This window comes from Pogoniulus pusillus, chromosome 31, assembly GCF_015220805.1.
Source record: "Pogoniulus pusillus isolate bPogPus1 chromosome 31, bPogPus1.pri, whole genome shotgun sequence".
Taxonomy (NCBI): Eukaryota; Metazoa; Chordata; class Aves; order Piciformes; family Lybiidae; genus Pogoniulus; species Pogoniulus pusillus.
Genome location: NC_087294.1, coordinates 8,535,508 through 8,556,833, shown reverse-complemented (window position 1 = coordinate 8,556,833; position 21,326 = coordinate 8,535,508). Strand labels below are relative to the sequence as shown.

Here is a 21,326-nt window from a genome sequence, read left to right as displayed (position 1 = left end):
TCCTTTGTAGTCTGTTCACTTGTTCAGGGTTGTGCTGACTGTCAGACCTGGGGCTGGCAGGAAACTCTACCCAACACAATACTATCAGGATTCCTGCAAATTTCCTGTGGTGTTCCACTGCAGTGCAAGACATTACCAGCACAGTGAGGCTGCTGGAGCCTTGTTGTTCCTATACATCTCAGCAAGGCTGTGAGCAAAGTAGACATCACCATTGTTTTCTTTCCACAGCCTGTAATCTAGTTCTTCTCACCAAAACATTCTAGCCTGCTTCAAACTAGCACATGCAACTAATCTGTCTGCTTTCTAACCTCCCTGGCCAACTCCAAACTCACCTTGAACGTAAGACAAAGACTGGGACAAGAAGGTAGAGCAGTCGAAAAAAGGTGGAAGGGGAGTTGGGATCCCCTCCTGGGGACTCTGGTTTCTGGGAAGGCTCTTGTGTTTCTGTATTACATTTAACTTGTATATTTCTGTCTGTATAGGTATATATTGTAAATACTTGCTTGTATATTGTGCTAAACTGTAAATATAGCTTCATTCTTTAATGTCCAGGTCAGCTGAGTCTAGTCTGGATGATTTTCACAAGGGGGGGTAACACCCAAACCATCACAACAGTTTATATTGTTAAACCTTAGTCACTTTCTACTTACAGTAAATCCTGTATTTTAAAATGTTTGTCGTCTTAAAGCTGTTCTGTTTTGTTTTCTTGCAGTTTTCACCATTCCATGCAACCATATTGGCCTCTTGCTCCTATGATTTTACTGTGAGGTACAGTCCTTTTTTTAATTGGAGAAAAAAGGAGAGATGATCTCTTTTCACATGGCTTGCAACAGAAAACAGTTTTCAAGTGGGCATGCTGAATTGCAGTTAGTATAGTTATCAAATGTTTTCTCTCTTCATAAGATATGTTGAAAATGTGTGGGTTCTTTATTTAAAGGCTACCTCAGTCACACTTCTGAACAGTATCTGCTCTGACAGATGCTTTCTAGAATCCTTTTGACATCACTGTGCTAAACACAGTTGTGTCTGGCTGTGATAGTGTCTGATAAGAATAAAGTAGCCTTTTAAATGGATGTAGGTAGGCTACTTTGCATGTTTCTGTGAAATGTTTGTATTTAAGCTTTCTATGAGCAAAGCTTTTGTCCTCCCACTATCTGAGGAAGCTTTAGTACTGTTCCACAGGAGGTATGCTGAAGTTCTGTAGACAGTAGTTGTGCAAATTGCACTGCCTGCTCTGTGTAATCTGCTAACGTTGAGGATTTTATAATACAGCTGATTAAAAACTGACTAAAAGAACTAAGAAGTTTGACTTTAGGACTTAAGATACACAATGTCATAAGTCAGTACACTATGAAACACATTCCTGAATATTTCAGTCACATTCTTTGATCTACATTTTCATTTTAAAACCTGAAGAGAGACTGCTAGGGTTTGTCCAGATTCAGAACACTGCCTGTCCTCATTTACCAAAAGAAAAATGTACAGCATTGCTGGAGACTGCTTCTTGTTGCATTTCTTCTGGAAGTAATGGTCTGCAAACCCAACTGGATACCTTGGAAAGTTTTAGTTCCTCATTTGGGTTGAGGTCCAAAGAGATTGTGAAGAGAGCCTACTAGGGTTTGTCCAGATTCAGAACACTGCCCTTCCTCATTAACCTCCATGAGTTCCATGTTACTGGAGAGGCAATCATGAATCTACCAAGAGTGATACTAGGGGCCCAGGGGATGTTTTCCTGGATCCTGACAGTGAAGAAGAAAGGTTCAGGTAGGAAAAGACAAGTCAACACTTGATTGCATAGCTGGTGTCAGAGGGAGAGCTTTGTCTTTGTAACCACAGGGTCTTCACTGGCTACTGTGAGGCAGGCAAAAGATTCACCTGACAAAGCTGGGCAAGAGCATCTTTGCCAACATTCTTGCTTAACTCAGTGAGGAGTATTTTTAACTACCAGGACAGAGCAACCATAACCTAAAGAGAAGGCATAAGGATCAGAGAAGAGTGGGAAACAGCTTAATAGCAGAGATTTTTTGCACTTTCCCTGTGAAAGCAAACTGACACCATACATCAGAGGACAGAGAGGGGAATTGGAAGTCTATGTACAGCTGTAGAGTTGTGACCTTTTGGGGATTATGAAGAGGTGGTAACACCACGCACAAGACTGAAGTGCTGCAGTGGATAAAGTCTTCTCAGGAGAGAGAGGCTGGGAAAGTGAGGCGGTGGTAATGGTATATCTCTGAGTTTAGCAGTCCTGTCAGTCCCTTAAATTTTCAGTTCCTGTATGGACTTGCTCCTTCCAAAAACTGTAGGTTAGACCTGGATGGTGAGCTTCTGTCCCTCACAGACATGTCATGATTTCAGTAAAAGGCTTTCATGCTTGAGAACCTTGCCTAAGTTATTGTTTTGCTTGCTTTAATAAGGGCTAGTGCCTTGCCAGTTAGAGCCAGCATTGTGTGGTTGATGCCAGGAACCTGGCAGTGGACGTGCTGTCATGTCCATATGTATATAGCTTTCTAGACTGCTGTACCAACATTCTGTCTCAGAGTGCTTAATTTATTTCTTTGTTTAAAAAGTACTTCCAATAGAACACTGCACAGTGGTCTGGGAAGACTTATTTACGGGGTCTTATTTAACATCCTTCACTGATGTAGTGTGAGTGTATTTTTAGGCTGTTTCTCAGCCTAAAATAAAAGAGAGGTAATTGGTTTCTTCCAGTGGCCTTGTCTGACCAGTAAGACTGGTAATCAGGATGCTGATGCATTGTGGTGACCTGATTATGTTGTCATGCACTTCCCATTTTTGACACCAACTATGTATCCTTCAGATTTGGCACTACTGCAATTCATGCAGTACTGAAATCCAGGTTTGACATTTTCATACATGGCAACTGTCACTAAAGATGAGGAGAGCTCCTAGCTCATATACCAGTGCCCAAAAGTGCAGATCTTCAGGACTTCATCATCAATGATCTTTACAACAGATTAACTGATACAAGCTTAATGGTCATCTTGTTCTTTTATTTTCCTTAAGGCTTCTGCTTGAGGCTCAGAATTGTCTGTAACATTAACATACAGTAGATAACTGCATAGCTTACTGGTTGAGCTCTCTAATCTTTCTTGTTTAACTAAACAAATGCAAATCTCAGTTACAGTGACCAAGCTGTCAAGTAAGAGGCAGAGGTTTTGTTTGTCTCTGGTAGAACAGCTGGTTTGGCATATCTAAAAGAAAAAAGAGTAGGTTAAAAGCCAAGTTAATGCTTTGATTCATTCTTTGCAAATAGGAAAATTGTTGCATATGTGCATGTTTAAGGCTTAGTTTAGCTTTTTGTGTCTAACTGTGAACAAAGGATGGACTTTCCAGAGAGGTTGAATGAAAAAATAAAAAGATAAAAGGAGTAAACAGTTTGCTATTGGATGCAATAAGATTAATAAAGATAAATCTATGTTATTCCATTTGCTTTCTGATGGGGATAAAATTCGGTTGCATAAACAATTCTGTCCCTTTCCTCTTCGCTCTTCTCCTCTGCAACTCTACTTTGCATAGCCTTTATCTCTGTCCCAAAGTTCTTGATGGCACAAATTGTCTGGGAGTTAATGGGAGGGGGAAGAAGGAGGCTGTTGGAAGCCCCTCTGGGTTTGTCCAGAGAGGTGATTTGGGCTCTTAAGAGGGTCTTTGTGTTGTCTCTACTTCATAATTACATGTAAATATTAGTAAATATATTTTTGTACATATTCATTATATTTTATGCTTTTAGATTTTAGCTTGCTGTAAATACATAGCATCATTTTGCTCCCAAACCTTTGGAGCTGGTGATTTTTATTTTGGGGGTAATTTTAACCTTCCACAGTGCACTGTGGTTGAGCTTCTAAAAGGGAAACTGGCTCAAATGTCAACTTTATACTAGGGGCTAAGAGAAAGACAGTCTAGATTTGAACTTGACTTTTTACATACTTGGGAATAATGATTTAGGTTTAACTCCTGTCTAGTAAATGCCTCATTGTGACATTATATAAAGAATTTCCTTACTTTTTGTAGTTTAGATAAAAATGTAGGTTAATTAAAGAGTAGTTTTAACACTAATGAATCATTAAAGTGTCAGGATATGCACAAAGCACCATGTCATTTCCAGGACTTACTTAGGTCTGCATGCATGATCTTAAACCTTATCAATCAAAATTCAGTTTGAGAGAACATCAGTGTCATCTCTGATTTATATTTTTGGACTCTCCAGTATATATAAGAAAGTCTGGGTACATTAAGCACAGACAGTGCTCACTAAAATCTAAACAGAAGATCTGATAAATGATAGAACTTCATTAAGCTGATACCAGGCCAGATCTTGATGTGTTCACAGCATCTTCCTGTCACTTTTGGTGGAAGTTGTACTATGCTGGAGATTACATCTGCAAGGTGCTTTAAGGTAAACCATTCTGTCCAACTCCCTGTAGCTTTGCATAAGTTCAGTAACATGGATCACAGAGTGTGAAGCCTATTTCAGAATCAGTTATTTTGGATCATCATTTATTTGATTTGGTGCTTAAGCAATTCTTCTTTTTCTTTTGATGCTTATGGAACAGTGTGGCCAGTAGGACAAGGGAGGTTATTCTTGCCCTGTACTCAGCACTGGTCAGGCCACACCTTGAGTCCTGTGTCCAGTTCTGGGCTCCTCAATTCAAGAGAGATGTTGAGGTGCTGGAATGTGTCAGAGAAGGGCAAGGAGAGGTGAAAGCTGGTGAGAGGCCTGGAATACAGCCCTAAGAGGAGAAGCTGAGGGAGCTGGGGTTGTTTAGCCTGGAGAAGAGGAGGCTCAGAGTTGACCTCATTGCTGTCTACAATTATCTGAAGGGAAGTTGTAGCCAGGTGGGGGTTGGTCTCTTCTCCCAGGCAACCAGCAACAGAACAAGGGGGCACAGCCTCAAGTTGTGCCAGGGGAGGTCTAGGCTGGATGTTATGAGAAAGTCCTTGCCAGAGAGAGTGATTGGGTTTGAGCAGAATCAAGTAGTCTGAAATAAGGACAGTATCATAGAATCAGCCAGGTTGGAAGAGACGTCCAAGATCATCCAGTCCAACCTAGCACCCAGCCCCAGCCAGTCAACTAGACCATGGCACTAAGTGCCTCATCCAGTCTCTTCTTGAACACCTCCAGGGATGGCAACTCCACCACCTCCCTGGGCAGCCCATTCCAATGCCAATCACTCTCTGGCAAGAACTTCCTCCTAACATCCAGCCTATACCTCCCCTGGCACAACTTGAGACTGTATCCCCTTGTTCTGTTGCTGGTTGCCTGGCAGAAGAGACCAACCCCCACCTGGCTGCAGCCTCCCTTCAGGTAGTTGTAGACAGCAATGAGGTCTGCCCTGAGCCTCCTCTTCTCCAGGCTAAACAACCCCAGCTCCCTCAGCCTCTCCTCATAGGGTTTGTGTTCCAGGCCCCTCACCAGGCAGGGTAACATTAGGTAATCTGATCAGGAGGCACAGCAGGCGAAAAGTGGCCTTGGGGAGGCTGGCAGAGAAGCTGTGAAAGTTGTTGTCTGTAGCTGAGCTGTGCAAGGGGGCCTTGAAGGGGGGCAGGCTGGTAAGGCCTGGGAATAGCTGATGATGGAGCCTATCTAAAGTACAGGCCCCTGTACTGAATCCACAGTATAAGCATCACTCTTAGCTTCGCTAAATGGATTGACCTTCTGTGTACCATATTGGTATAAGCTCCTGGCTTTCCAGTCTCCCACATGGCCTTTGAGCAACCCAGCAGCTTTGGAAGCTGAGTTACAGATAGTGTTTTTTGCTTTGGACTGCAGAATCATTGTGAGAGCCATCATTAACTTGTCATCAGTGGATTTCACCTGCAAACTTCCTGTTGTTGAAATTTTACTGGTAATTATCCTTCTGTCAACCCCCCCCAGAATAATTATTTTTGTATCCCAGACAGTCTGTGGAGCTTGAACTAAGTTGCAATACTCTTTAAACTCTATTCTGCTTTTGACTTTGTGCAAACATGACTTCATGGAACAGCCACTAAATTGTCCTGCTAGGTTTAAAATTGCTGAAAATGTATTTTCTCACTTTTTGTTCACTGAAGTTGTCTCTTTAATCTTAGTTTTTCAGTTAGGAACATCTGTCTTTCAAGAGTTAGTAGAGAGCTAATGCAGTAAGAAAGGCTGCCACTATTACTTAGAAAAAAACACCCAGAATTTGTTTCTCTACCTACTTATGAACACATGTGGGAGGATGAAAATGCTGAGCTGCTCTCTTGTTCCTCTCCTGCAAAATAAGTTATTTATCCTAGATCTCAGGATCTAGGAAAAAGTTAAGAGGTTTGTTGCTATGGCATAGTCATTGTGCTGATTTATGAAGGAAATAACATTTACATGTTAAACAAACTGACCCTCCTGCCTCCAGTGTTTGCTGTTTTACCTGAACTGGTTGGAACATAACAGTGTTTTCAGTGTAGTTGGTCTGGCAATGAACTGTTGTTATGGAGTATTGTCACTTTCCCAAATAGGAGCAAGGCAGAGAGGCCTCTGTTGTTACAGAAGTAAGGCATATGGTTGACCACTGTGAGAAGATTCAAGCTGTTGAAAATTTGATTACAGCTGCCAGCCCTAGAAATGTGCTGTGCTTTGCAGCCCATGGACTTTTATAAGCAGCACATATAATGCCAAAAGGAAAACCATTCTATGGTGTCTATTCCTGAATCCACTTCTCATGACTCAGATTTCTTATACTTTCATCCCATCTTCCCTTCTGCTTCTCTTATCCTTGCTGTTAGCTCCATTGATGGAGATTTCACTTCATAAATCTATTTCCTCAGCATTTTTATCAGCCACAACTAGAAAGAAAATTTGCTTTTTGAAACGTGAATTAGTGCAATTAACTTATCTTTGTAGTAGGTATTTGCCATTAAGCTGTAATACTAAATTCTGTTTTACAGTTACAGCAGATCTGACCAATCTCTCTAAATAGATATGTAAATATGTTTCATTAAATAAAGACCCCAGAGTGAACACCACCAAAAAAATGAGAAAAATCATAAACTCTGTTCATGTCTTCCAGCTATAGAATTCCCCAACCATCAAGAAATGTTAGAAGAGTATTCCACCCTATGTTCTGTTCTAATAATGTCCCAGTGCCTGCTCTTTGGTGCCAACTTTGATCTCAGTTTCTGCAACAGGAGACAAAGATAGTTTTCCCAGTGAGGTTTAATTTATGCAAATCAGCAGATGGCTTTGCAGCAATATGATTTGTTATGTTTCCTAAGTGGATGCATTTGCTTTTTAAAACACCCTGGCAGCAACAGATTTGTCAATATCCTGCATTATATTTCTGAAATGGCCTTTCAATTACTTTAATTGTGGTTTGTTTGGAGTATTTGAAATTTTTTTCCCTCTTTCTTTCTCACTCCTCCTCTTTTCCTCACTCTGTAGATTCTGGGACTTTTCCAGACCTAATCCATTGCTGGAAACAGTTGAGCATCATACTGAATTCACATGTGGACTGGATTTAAGTCTTCACAACCGTGGTCAGGTAAGAGCTGGGATGAATTCACTTTTCCCTTGCCTGTTACAGCCACTGTAGTCATGGCTGTACCGCACGACTCAGATCCTAAATAGAAGCCTAAATAAAGGTTCTGGAAGTGAGTCTGTCTGAATGCTTATTAAATAAACCTCACTTTAGATCAATCTTTATTTATAAAGCAGTTACATGGGCTGGGAAGGAGAGCAGGGCAGGACAGATGGAACTGTGAAATCAGATAGCTGAAAGCCATGGTGAGCTCAGGACAAAATGCTGTAGTTTTGTTTCAGAAGGAATAGAGAAAGGCCTAGAATGCCAAGCTGAGATACAGAGCTTTCTTCCATCTACTTAACAGTGTTTAACTGGACAATTTAGAGTGTCACATATGACACCTAGACTTGCTTTGTCCTAATATTTGAAGCACTAGAAGAGGCTTAATATGTCACCAGAATTGTAAAGCCTCAGCTGTGAACGTGAACGAGTGGAACCTGTTTTGCCAGAGACACCTATTCAGGCACTGGTTGTGGTAGGGTTCTCTGCTGCTTCTGATGCTACAGTTGTTTCTGTTTCAGAAAGGATTGTTTGTAACATAAACTTGCTTTTTTTTCAGGCCAGAAAGGTAAAAAAACTTAAGCTTTAAAATTAGAGAGCCCATAGTTTTCACACAAAAATTACTGTCACTGAATTAACAAAATGCTCTATTTAATGTGCAACAGATAACATTTCCATCTAGAGTCTTTCCTAATATATATCCCAGATAAAAATGACTTGTAACACATCTGTTGAAATTCTGACTGGACAAAGCAAATAAGCCATCATAATTTCTCCTACTCATAAAATGGAACAGGAGAAAGATGTAAGTTTGGCAAAATATTTGGCTTGATGCATGTAACCAAATGGTAACTTGAAGAGTTTCCTGCCTGGTTGCTTGTTCTCTTCATTTGTGGTGAGGGTGACAGAGCACTGGAACAAGCTGCTCAAAGGTTGTGGAGTCTCCTTCTCTGGAGGCTTTTAAAGCCTGGATGCATTCCTGTGTGGCTTGCCCTAAACGATCCTGCTTTAGAAGAGGGGTTGGACATGATGTCTCTGGAGGTCCCTTCCAACCCCTGACATTGTGTGATGCTTTGATTTTGTTGCCTCAGAGGTGCTACAGTAACTGTCCACAGGGCTATGCTGTGAACCACATAGGGGAATTTGTCAGGCTGTAAAAAAAATTAAGTTACAGGTTTGGTTTTGTCAGGGCAAGGCAAGAGTTGCTTAAAAGCCAGTTGCTGGCCATGAAATCTTCATCTGAAGTTGGCTGCATAAATATGATTCTGGCCGAATTTGATCCAGAGGGAGCAGAAATCATAGCATGGTAGATTAGTATGGAGATGAGAAGATTGAGAGAAGATCTGATCAATGTGTACAAATATCTGAGGGGTGGGTGTCAAGTGGATGGGGTCAATCTCTTTTTGGTAGCCCACAGCAATAAGACAAGGAGCAGTGTGTACAACCTTGAACATAGAAGATTTCGCCTCAAAAAAGGGGAGGAACTTCTTTACAGTGAGGGTGACAGAGCCCTGGAACAGGCTGCCCAGAGAGGTTGTGGAGTCTCATTCTCTGGGGACTTTCAAAACCTTCCTGGATGCATTCCTGTGTGAACTACCCTAGGGGATCCTGCTTTGGCAGGAAGGTTGGACTAAATAATCTCTGGAGGTCCCTTCCATCCTTTAATGTTCTGTGATTACAGTCTGACAAACAATGTTCCTCAAGTCTTTTTGCTCTCTTTAAAGAAATTGATTTCTTAAGCAGTATTTGGAACATCTATTCCTGAAAACTATAATTTGACCTATAATAAAAGCTTCTGGTCCTGGGTTTGTTTTAGTCTATCTTTACTGGAAATAATGATTAAATCAATATGTGTCTTTTGTAAAGTAAATGCAAAATCATTTGGTGTTGCTGCACATGGAAAATAAACAGGTTTGATTTACAAACTCTCATCGCTCTCACTCTTTGTAGAGGTAGGCATCATGTGCAGTTCACCCTGGCAACTGCTGACCAAACAAAAGACCACAGTAGTGGTTAGAATTTTCTGCTACAAAAGAGATATCGAATGCATTTCAACTCATGCATGATCTATTATGCTCTTAACCATCCACTTGTATTGATCACCTGTGGAAGTAATTTGATGAGCAGCAAACCTAACAGCTTGCTTTATCCCTGCTCAGTCTCCATCCCACACGCTTACAGAGGATGCTCAGGACCCTTGCAAAAATACGTCACAATGATTAAAAATAGACCATTAAATTCTGTGTGAAAAGACACAGAAGATAAGAAACTAAAAGAGGAAGGGAAACCCAACAGTAATGGAAGTAAAGAAGCAACTGCTTGTTCTGCTGTCTGTTCCACAGAAAAAGAAGACAGGCTTTATTAGTTTTATTTGAAAATGGGATGGGATGGAGAAGAGCTGAGAAGACAGATGGGTCACTCACATCTGCATCTGGTGATTTATTATGAGCACTCTGGAAGCTGAGTGGCACCAAAATGCTTCCAGAAATGCTTATCTAGGGAGAGCTGTGCTTTCTTCTGATGCAGTGCCTTTGTAAAAGCACTACTCAACTCAAGAGGTTTTAGCTGGTCTTTTGAATGCATTTAACCTTGGTTAGGGCTCAGGAGTTTATTACACCCTCAGATATCGAAGGGGAAAAAAGTTAACTACTAACTAGGGAGATTTCTCTTGTTTTCTTGCTTCTTCCCAGCAGCAAAGAGGCAGAATGTCACACAGGTAATTGCACTAGGCTGAATGACTTGTCCCTGGGTGCTGGAAAAGGTCTAAGTCTATTGCAAAGCAAGATGATTGTGATGAATAGGAAGCAGAGGGCCTGTCAGAGGAGTAAATCAGTTAGTGAGTAAATGGAAATGGCTTTGATAAATGAATGGATGTCAGTATTAAATCAATTGGTGGGAAATGCTGTTATGCTCTGGGACATGGATAAACACTTCAATAAAATACAGGATAGCAGTTTCATTTGAGTTAAACTATGATTTTCCAGTCAAGCAATTATCTTCCTGTGCTGACTGTTTGCTTTTTGGCTTTATGTGAAGGGAAATACAGTGATCCCCATTTTAAGTCCTTCAGACAGACTTGCTTAAATATCTACTGGAAGATAATTTGGCATGATGTTCATCCTGCAGTAATAAAAGTACAGTACTCCTAGCATATATACAAGTACTGCAACTTTGGTACTGAAGTAAAAGCATTGGAGACAAGTGGTAAATGTGATTTTGTTGGATGGCCTTTGTCCCTTATAGCTCTAGTTATAATTAAAATGATTGGGTTCAGGGTGCTTTTTTCTGCTTGCCTTATTTCTTGATGTAATTTAGCAGTCAGAGTAAGGTAGCATATTCTTGGTTTACAATTTAACTTTACTTACTCTTCTTTTTCCTGGAATTTGAGATAGTTGGAAGTTGTCATATAATTTTGTTTCATAGTTACAAGAACAATATAATATTCATGGACATACTAAATATTCAGAAGTGGAATAACTGAAATAAACTGCCTTCTACTGTGTGTGTCAGCTTAACGACAAACAATGAATGCACCATCTAAATACTGAAATCATAGAATCACAGTGTGTTAGAGATTGCAGAGGACCTCCAGAGATTGAGTCCAACCCCCCTGCAAAGCAGGACCACTTAGAGGTCATAGATTAAATCATCCAAGTGAATATTAAAGTGCTCTGGAGAAGGAGACTACACAACCTTTCTGGGCAGCCTGTTCCAGTGCTCTGTCACCCTTGCAGTAAAAAGGTTTTTTTTTTCATGTTGAGATGGAGTTTCCTGTGATTGAGTTTATATCCATTACTCCTCATCCTATCACTGAAAAGAGACTGCCTCCATCCTCCTGACACACACCTTTCAGATATTTTTAGGTATTGATAAGGATCCCTCTCAGTCTTCTCTTCTCCACACTAAGTAGCCCCAAATCAGTGAGGCGTGTTTCAGTCCAAGAGTAAAATTTGTCCCCAGGACAGTGGATGTTTTCAGGGAAGGTCAAATCTCCATGCTTTTGCATTCCTAATGGCAATAACTTTTATCAGGTATGCAAATAACATGTGAGTTCATTTTCAATTTTCCTTTATCTTGCTGCTGGAGGATTTCCTCCATCTGTTAGCAACATCATATCATTGATCACAACACAGCCTCTAGGACCTTGCAGCTTTTATTATGCCATATTTATGTACTGGGATGTGCTGGATCAGTCTTCATCCCAAAGGAATTTCTGCTGCTGTTTTAGTATTTCAATTAAGTAGCATTCAGAGATTTTGTTTTGTGGTGATTTGTTTTTTTAATTGACTGAAGTGCTTTTAAGGATGTATTAAAAATGCTCCTATGTTGCATGAGAACTGATGTTTCTAAGTACATTTAAAGCAATATGCCCCTGTGGCCAAGAAAGCCAATGGCATCCTGGGGTGCATTAAGAAAGACTGTGCCTAGCAGATCAAGGGAGCTTCTCCTCCCAGTCTGCTCTGCCCTAGTGAGACCCCATCTAGAACACTGCATCCAGTTCTAGGCTCCCCAGTTCAAAAGGGACAGGGATCTACTTGAGAGAGTCCAAGGGAAGGCTACAAGGACATTGAAGGGACTGGAACACTGCCTTAGGAGGAAAGGCTGAAAGACCTGGGGCTGTTTAGTCTGGAGAGGAGACTGAGAGGGTGTCTAATAAATGTACATAAATATCTGAGTGCTGGGTGTCAAGAAGGAAGGGGCAGCCTCTGCTCACTTGTGCCCTGTGACAGGACAAAGGGCAGTGGATGTAAACTACAGTGCAGGAAGTTCCACCTCAACATGAGGAAGAACTTCTTTGCTGTAAGGGTCACAGAGCACTGGAACAGGCTTCCCAAAGAGGCTGTGGAGGCTCCTTCTCTGGGCACTTTCAAGACCCATCTGGATGTGTTCCCTGTGTGACCTGCACTGGATTGTGGTCCTGCTCTAGCAGGGTTGGACTCAATGGTCCCTGGGGGTCGCTCCCAACCCCTAACATCCTGTGATCCCTTAGATTACACATCCTATGCTCCACTCATATGAGGAAAGCATACCATGGTTGTAAGACCATTCTATAAGATGTATCATAAGAGAAAAGGCAAAAAGAGAAAGGAGGACACATTCTAAACTGATGCAGTAGCTACTTGAAGAGGTACTTCTTGTTGTCCCAGGTTTCATTTTAGTCAGCTGTGATAGTCTATGAAGTTGTGCAGCTGTCTCTCAGTTAATGCTGGCTGCTGTGCTGTCAGCTTACAGCTGCCCCATTTCTCTTAGAGTCTTCCCTGTATTTTGAAGAAGTGGAAACACTACTGCATTTTGCAATGCTGTTGCACACTGTGGTGGTTTTGTATCCCCTACATACCTGTTTGCCCTTCTTTCAATGTGTGTTTTCCTTAAGCTTTCTGCTATCTGTCTTCTGTTACAGACTTCCTGCTACACAGGAGAACTTGGTACACTTTTATTTGCTGTAGCTTGTATTTTCCTTTGTTTAGTTATATTTTCATCTTTCCTGTGCTATCATTAAGTCAACGAGTTGGGCAAATTACCACAAGTGATCATTTTCCAACTCCCCTTTAAAATCCCCTGTTTATCTGTAGTGTTGCTAGATTAAATGGCTCTGTAACCATTTGTTCAGAGGGTACTTAAAGGATCCTAATTACATTGCTAACAGGTGGGAATTCCCATGGGATCTTTTCCAGATGTTACCTCTATTTCTTGTTTCTCTATAAAGGTAGAAAACGTTGCCTATAAAAATACAGATAATAATCCAGAGTCACTGAGAATATCAAAGACCTTGTGTTTTATGTGACTGCCAGTTCCTAAATGGCATTTAGTGGAGAACTCAGATTCTCTTTTTGGTACAATTTGGGAGACTGCAATGCAGCAGAACGTTGTATAGCACAAAGCTCTATTATATTGTATGAATAGGCAGACACGTTGTCAAGAGATTTTGGGTTTGATCCATTTAGATGTATATGGAAACCACTTCAAATAATTAAGTAGAACCAGCTAAGGAAGCAATAAAAATCAATAGTAGTGCAGTATAGTAAACACAAAATGGGCTAATTATAGTCTGAAATCAGAAATTGAAGTTGGATTTCCAAATTTTGGGTGTGCAGCTGTTCATTTTGGCTCTAGAAGAGAACAGGAATTGCAGTCTGTAGCAGGAGAAAAGTTGTGCAGAGGATCTAATGCTGAATCCTTTGTGATCTCAACTGGAGGGGACATCATAAAGATAATGCAAGAAGGACTCAGTCAGATTTGCTGACATATATTTGTGGGGCTCATCAGCTTTTTCTCTGTAGTTCTACTCTTCCCTTAGCTTTTGCCTCCCACACTCTTTTGGCAATGTGTATTATAGGTTGCCTACTTGAGTTATCACTGTGGTTAACACTCACTTTGTTACAGGCTCTACCAACTCTGAAGTGCAGTATCAAATAATTTTCAAACCTAAAATGTTACTTAGTCTTCTCCTGTGCAATCTTCTTTTTTATTAAAATGTTCAGTGCTGTAGAATCAGGTTAACCTTCTAGTCTTCTGATTTTTGTACGTTCAAGAATGCATCTGGAATAGAGCTTGGGACCTGCAGTTCAGCAACGTTTCAGTTAAAACTGAAGTCAATCTATGGCTGTGCTTATAAGATGCCAGTGCCAAAAGTGGCATCATTTCTCATCAGAAAGGTGGGGTCTAGGTAGTGCTTGAAACAGCACCACCACCCCCAATTCTCAATGTTCAGCAGACAGATGGCTCTTCTCAACAAAGGACAATGCAGTGCTCTCAAAGCTTATGAGTGTGAGACTGAAGTTTCGGCTTAGTCCTTCAGGAAATATCCTCCTTCATTGTGATCAATTTATTGGCTTTTTTCTATTCACACAGAATTGTCAGAGTTGGAAGGGACCTCAAGGATCATCTAGTTCCAACCCTCCTGAAGTGGGCAAGGACACTTCACACTAGATCAGATTGCTCAGAGCCCCATCCAGCCTGCCTTTAAAAACTTGCAATGATGGAGCTTCCACCATGTCCCTCGGCAACCTGTTCCAGTGTCTCACCACTCTCATGGTGAAGAACTTCTTCCTAACATCCAATCTGAATCTACCCACTTCTAGTTTTGCTCCATTCCCTCTAGTACTATCAGTAACTGACATCCTAAAAAGTCCCTCGTGAGCTTTCTTGTAGGCCCCTTTCAGATACTGGAAGGCCACAATAAGGTCTCCTCAGAGCCTTCTCTTCTCCAGACTGAACAGCCCCAACTCTCTCTGTCTGTCTCTGTAGGAGAGGTGCTCCAGCCCTCTGATTATCCTTGTGGTCCTTCTCTGGACACACTCCAGCATGTCCTTATTATTCATGTAATAGGGGCTCCTCCACTCTCCATTAAGAATTTGTCTAGAACAATTTCCCATACCTGCAAGGATAAGAAAGTTTCTTAGATTTGGTCATGAAATGTTTAGATATCATGGTAGAAGGGCCTTGAGATGCTGTAAAGAGAAGAAACACTGCAAGGTGTGGAACTTCATTGTGTCCCTCCTTTTATCATTCTATGTTCCTTAGCCTATTTGCAACAGTCAGTTGAAACCTGAAAGTTTCCCCAACTCCCTCAAGGGGAGTATGAAAAATAGACTGATAATTTTCATGCCTCTCAGTAATGTTAAGACAAAGTTGTTGTTTGGTGTTCTAAAATAAATCATTATTTAAGGGGGGGAAAAAAAAGCAATTAAAACCCAACAAAGCCTACATGAATTCCTGATTTTGAAGCGTCGTATATCAGAATACCGACTCTGCTAACAGCTTTAGCTCTGCAATATATGTTAATATATTCCAAGTTCCTCCTGGGATTTTGTAAAGAATGACATTTAGGAAGGCTCTAAATGGATTTTATTTGCTTTGTAGGTGGTGGACTGCGCTTGGGATGAACTAGTCAAGATTTATACTCCACCGTGTTTGGCAGTTCCTGTCTAGAGAAAAAGCAAAGATGATGCCACGCACCAGGAGCCTTTCTCCCTTTCCCCACAACCAGAGTCAACAGTGTCACTAATCTTAGTGTCTCTTTCTAGGTAAAACTCTACTTGAGCAGAGTGTTGTGCACTTGAGCATGTGGAGATATCAGGACTCAATTTACTGTCCAGGTAGTACCTGAGACAGCAGAGTGTTTAACAGCTACTGAATGACCGAAGCGTGGCAGTAGCAGGTATGAGCTGGTGTCTTTAGAGCAGAATCTCCAACAGAATTTTGTGATCTGTGTGGCTAAGGATGAGAGCAGAGGCCTGGATATTCTTGATCTTTATAAAGTAACTGGCAGAGTGTTTTGAAGGAATGACACTGTAAAAAAAAAAAAAAGGAAAAAAGTGACTTTTCACTGTAAAGTGCTGTAGTGTCAGCTGAGGTGTGTATCACTCAGATGCATTTATGTTTGGTTTACTCTGATTCACATTGCATTTTCTTGTGCAATATAATGAATACTCTTGATAGTAAATGCAGTTTATAGCCAGCTGACTCATTTGACCCTTTTGATTGCCACTTCACAAAGGTGATAAAGATTATTTTCATACATTTTTTTTCTGTTACATCTTCTTGAGTAAAAGAGTTGATGGAGTCATGTAGAAAGATATTCCAGTGATAGAGGAAACAGAAAAAAAAATGAAACAGATCCAAGACTAATTGGATTACAGTCCTCAAGAATTAGGGACAAGACAACCATCTCTTCTATTAGGCTTGTCTTTAATTTTCATTTAGAAAGTTTTTCCAAGGGAGAGAAGATGAATGTAGCCACATTCAGTGTTTCTGGACCTGCGACAGCCTGGCCAAAGTGAGTTAAACCTACACAGATGCAGATTCACTGCATGACATAAGCATAGCAAGCCCAGTGTGGCTCAACATGTTTTAAGTATGTTGAGCACTTTACATGCCCACTTGAACTCCTCAGCCCACATGCTGGTATTTTCATCTTCATTTTTCTGGGGTAAGTAGAGATGTTCATTTTTTGTAGTTCTCCAGTCTCCTTTGAATCTTCTTTCAAGATCCAACTGTGATATTTCTGCAGTTCTCATTGGCACATAAGGCTTCTTTCCTGGTTTCCTGCTGGCTTGTTTTTTTACCTTCTTAGAGCTGTCTTCATTCTACTCTTAACCCCAAATCAACAATCTTTACCATCAAAAGACTCTGCAGATTGGGTCTTTACAGATCTTTATTTGGGATTTCATAGTCTCCTGTTCACGAATGCTGTACACTACTCATAAGCAATAGCAGACACTGCCAGATTTGCTGGATGCTTTGAAGAAATGGAAGAGAGATTTCAGCAAAGCTAAGACCTGCAAGCTGCAAGGAAAGAATGATTGTGCTGTCTTGGAGAGAGATCCAGGGAACTATCAGGTAACCACAGGGAGATACGCATATATCGATTTAGTGTTAGAGAAAGACAGAAAGAAACCTTATGCTATAACATGAGATCCCGATAGGATGGTATTTGTTTCTGGATCAGTGCAAGCTGACCCCAGAATGCCATCTTCTGAAGCTGAACTAGTAACAAAAGGGAGATTTTCTCTCATGCCAGTGTGTTGCACCAAATTCCAAACGTTCACTGCACTTTAATTCCCTGTGCTGAGGAAGGATGCAGCAACAAAGCTGTGCTGCATACAGCTGTCAGCATGGGCCATAAAATCTAATTTTAGGCATTGAAATTGATCATTTCAACCTTAATAGTTGAAACCTCCTCTGCTTTATACCCCTTTTCTGCTTATACTACTTGTCTGAGTTAGTGGAAGATTTTGATGGTGGGTATGTATTTTATACATGTGTTTCTGGGAGGTGGGAATGCTGCCATAGCCAGTCAGTTGGAAGGGCAAATTTAGAAAACCTAGCAAAGGGAGCTGGGGGAGGAGGAAGGAGTCCTGAAACTACACACACAAATGTGTGGATTGAAACTTTGCTTAGCTTCTCTCCTCTCTTGACCTGGTTAGTTTCAGTGCTGAGGGTTTGCTGTGCCCAGGTTTAATTCTCTTGAATTCAAAAGGAGCAGATCCAGAAGATGCACATAGTAAATAAAAAGCTGTGGCCTTCAGTCTTCCTGTGGGGTGCTTGAATGGAGAGAACATGCTGGAAAATCTCTGCGCTGTAACAAACTATCTGGCAATAGTTGTTGCTGATTCTTAATTCTCAGGGAATGTTGCTAGAATTGTTTTAAAGAAATATTGTTTATTTTATGTCCCTAATACCAGCTCCTCATCTGGTTTGTTTGTTTACTGAAATAGACCTTTCATGACATCAATCTTAAAGATGTAATGAGTTCTACTTCTATATTTGCTCCTGTGGAAGATGTTGCTTTGTGGGAGCCCATAGATTTCTCCTTGGTTCAAGAAACATATTGAGCACATTCTAAAGGAGTGGGTTTCCTGTTCTATGATGCTATTCAATTAATTGCACACAGTATCTTTGGCTACACTCTTGTATTCACTTCCCCAACTAAGAAACATTGATCAGAAAGTAAATGCTTTGAAAGATTCTGGGAGTATCATGTAAATAAAGAGTAGCATAATCATGGCTTATGTCTTGTATGGATACTGGGTGACATGTCACATTTTCCTCTGTGCTTTCAGAGACCACACCTTATGCATCTTTGTCTAGCCATATGCCCCCCAAGGTTTGCATTCTGATAAAGAAAAGCTATTTTAAGTGACTCTTGGTGGCATCTTGTGCAGAATACACATCAGTCATGAAGTGTTTTCTTTCTTATAGCTAATGCTGGCCTCAAATTTTGCTGCCTAAACATGGGTGTACTAAGCCTTTCAGTAGTACTACTCAATTTTGGATGTGCTCAGCACCATGTGATGGGGAATGGATTCAACTCTGCATCATCCCTGTCTGCCTCCTGGTTGCATTACACCCTAGTCAAAGGAAGCTGTCGATCAGACGTTTGATATAGATCTTCACCGTTTTCATCCAAGAAACCATTTAAAGTAGTGATGCCTTTAGGCACTTGACACTAGTTTGCTCCATGTGGTGGTGTTTTTTTTCTCTCACATCATTGTACCTAGGCAAAATGCAAAACTGAAGACAGTTTGCATTAAAGGATCACAGTCATCTCAGTACTGTAAGGGACCACAGTGCAGGGAGTTCCATGTCCCTGCTAGGTCAAAATTTCCTAGCCATGTTAGTTTATGAACTGCACCCACTGCTGTCACTGGCACAAACAGCTCATGTGAGGCAAGTACCTTTGTGGCAGTGTTACCTCAGCTGATGTCTCTCTGTTGCTTTGTCCAGGCTCTTCCCAGTAAGTAGCAGGGGAACTCATCTTGACCAGTGTGGAGAGAGAGTGGGGAACTAGCACTGGGCCTGGCCGAAGTCTGTGTTGTGAGGGGTGGTTTGGCAAGAGACAGCACTATCCTCTCTGCCCTCCTTGCTGTCTATAGACAAGAGTAAACTTAGGAGTGCCATGAGAGATGTTGTACAAGATGCTGGCCTTTCAGCACAAGTGAGATCCAGGAGCTAGGATGTAGGACTTCAGCCAAACTTAGTGTTAGTGCAGCCTCACCTGGATTGCTGTGTGCAGTTCCAGACCCTACAGTTTAAGAATGACATAAAGGTCCTTGAATGTGTCCAGAAGGAGACAACAAAGCTGATGAGAGAGTTGGAAGGAATGACCTATGAGGAACACTTAAGGACTTCTGGTTTGTCTAGGTTGGAGAAAAGGAGGCAGAGGGGTGACCTCATTACTCTCTGTAGCTTCCTGCAGAGGGGAAGTGAAGATGGAGGTGCTGATCTCTTCTCCCTGGTATCTGGTGAAAGGATGCATGGGAACAGTCCAAACCTGTGCCAGCAGAGGTTCCAACTGGGCATTAGAAAGTGTTGCTTTATTGAGAGGGTGGACAATCACTGAAGCAGACTTCCTAGAGAGGTGGTTAATGCTCCAAACTTGTCAGAGTTCTAAAGGCATTTGGACAGTGCACTCAACAACATACTTAACTTTTGATCAGCCCTGAATTGGTCCCAGGCAGTTGGCCTAGATGATCATTTTAGGTTCTTTCCAAATGAGCTGTTGATTCTAGTCAAATTTTATCCTGCTGATACACTTGTTTTACTGTTTCAGTCAGAGAACTATTTAGCCTCCAGTGCAGACTCACAGCCTGATCTTCTGCAATGTCAGAGGCTCATTTCTCTAATGATAATCTCACTGGTGAAGGGACAAAATTGTTTCTTCCAGAGGTTACACTTAGATAGAGTGGCAGTATTTCCAGAAAGCATGCTTGGATTTTCCATCTGCACTCATTTGGCAGAAGGGTTTTTTCCTCCCATGTACAAACAGTGTCACCAGTAATCTGCACAGTCCTTCAAATTGTGCTGTGTGTAGGCTTGGGATGAGTCCAAATGGAGGCTGGTGTAAGTGCACTGGCACAGTTCTCCACTTGGTCTGGAAGACAGACTTGGTATCCACTAAACTTAAATGAGAGTTTTGACCTCTATATGCCTATAGTATGTCAGGCCCCTTAACTGTGAGTTCATAGAATCATAGAATCAACCAGGTTGGAAGAGACCTCCAAGATCATCCAGTCCAACCTAGCACCCAGCCCTAGCCAGTCAACCAGACCATGGCACCGAGTGCCTCATCCAGGCTTTTCTTGAACACCTCCAGGGATGGTGCCTCCACCACTCCCCTGGGCAGCCCATTCCAATGCCAATCACTCTGTCTGTGAAGAACTTCCTCCTGACATCCAGCCTATACTTCCCCTGACACATCTTATGCTGCGTTCAAGCTGCTAAAGTGAGTAAGCCCCAGAAGTTGGGCACCCTGTGACACCAGGGAGGTGACCACAATTGGTGTAATTTTGTATGCACAAAAATTGAGCTTCCAGCTATCCTGTCTGCATACATGGCTTTTGTGACTGAGGTTGCCTGAGAACTTCAGACACTTGCCATTGAAGAGGAGTGCTGGGGAGGTGGGGGGTGTTCAGTGTTGTCATGTTTACATCACTAGAGATTTTAATCAAAAGAAATTTAACTATTCAAATATTATTAAAGCAAAATATTTGCATGTAAAAAGAAGACAAAACTACAGTTGCCTCGGTAAGAACTAGAGAGAGCAAAGTGGAAAAGAAACTGGCACAGAAGATATTTAGGGAAGACTTAAAGGCAAAAGGGGAAAAGCCAATTAAAAAAGTAGAGATATCAGGATAATGCTCCCATAGGTTCTAAAAAGATGGAGAAGAGGAGGAAAAGAGAGGCTGCAGTTTTGAGTTGAGTATTACAGCAGTCCTCACAAAGGTCACTCTTCTTCTTCCATTAATGTCAGGCTTTGTAATGGGAATGGGGAAAGGAAAATGAGAGGAAAAAATGCCAGGCAAGAAAGAGGGAGTAAGAAGAGTATCTTGGTTAAAAAACAAAACAACCACAATTAAGATAAGAAATAAAAGAAAGGCAAGGCAGAGCCAGCCTCTGATGACAAAGAATATTTATGCAGGAACATGTCCGAAAGTAGAAGGAAGCAGTGCTGCATCTGCATCAGTCACAGAGAGTCAACAGCAGCTGCTGACCTCCTGCAGGAGCATGGCTGGTGGCACTGAAGGGCAGGTGGCCTCACACTCAGCTCCTGGCTTCTGGAAGCAGACTCAGATTTCCAAATGCTGTTTCTGCAGTCACGTTTACTCCAGAAGCTGAAGAAGAAAAGTTCCTTTATTTTTTTGCTTAGATGATATTATTTCTCTTGTGATTTCTCCCTATTGTTTTAGCAGTACCCACGGTTTCCTTTTGCTTATTGCCAATTTTCATCTTCATCTGTGCCTCTGTTGTCTCCTTCTATAAACCTTTATT

General features: G+C 41.4%; 1 protein-coding gene across 2 annotated transcripts in view; it reads left to right on the top strand.

Moving 5' to 3' along the window:
* The window catches only part of PEX7 (peroxisomal biogenesis factor 7), a 36,587-nt gene extending 18,525 nt beyond the window's left edge, over nucleotides 1–18,062 (top strand). For both annotated transcript variants that reach the window (XM_064169125.1, XM_064169126.1), the window contains exons 8-10: nucleotides 713–768; nucleotides 7,415–7,514; nucleotides 15,417–18,062. In XM_064169125.1, the coding sequence (XP_064025195.1) occupies nucleotides 713–768; nucleotides 7,415–7,514; nucleotides 15,417–15,485 (225 nt within the window). In that variant the 3' untranslated portion in view covers nucleotides 15,486–18,062. The remainder of the gene's footprint in view (nucleotides 1–712; nucleotides 769–7,414; nucleotides 7,515–15,416) is intronic.
* The last annotated feature ends 3,264 nt before the right edge of the window (nucleotides 18,063–21,326 follow it).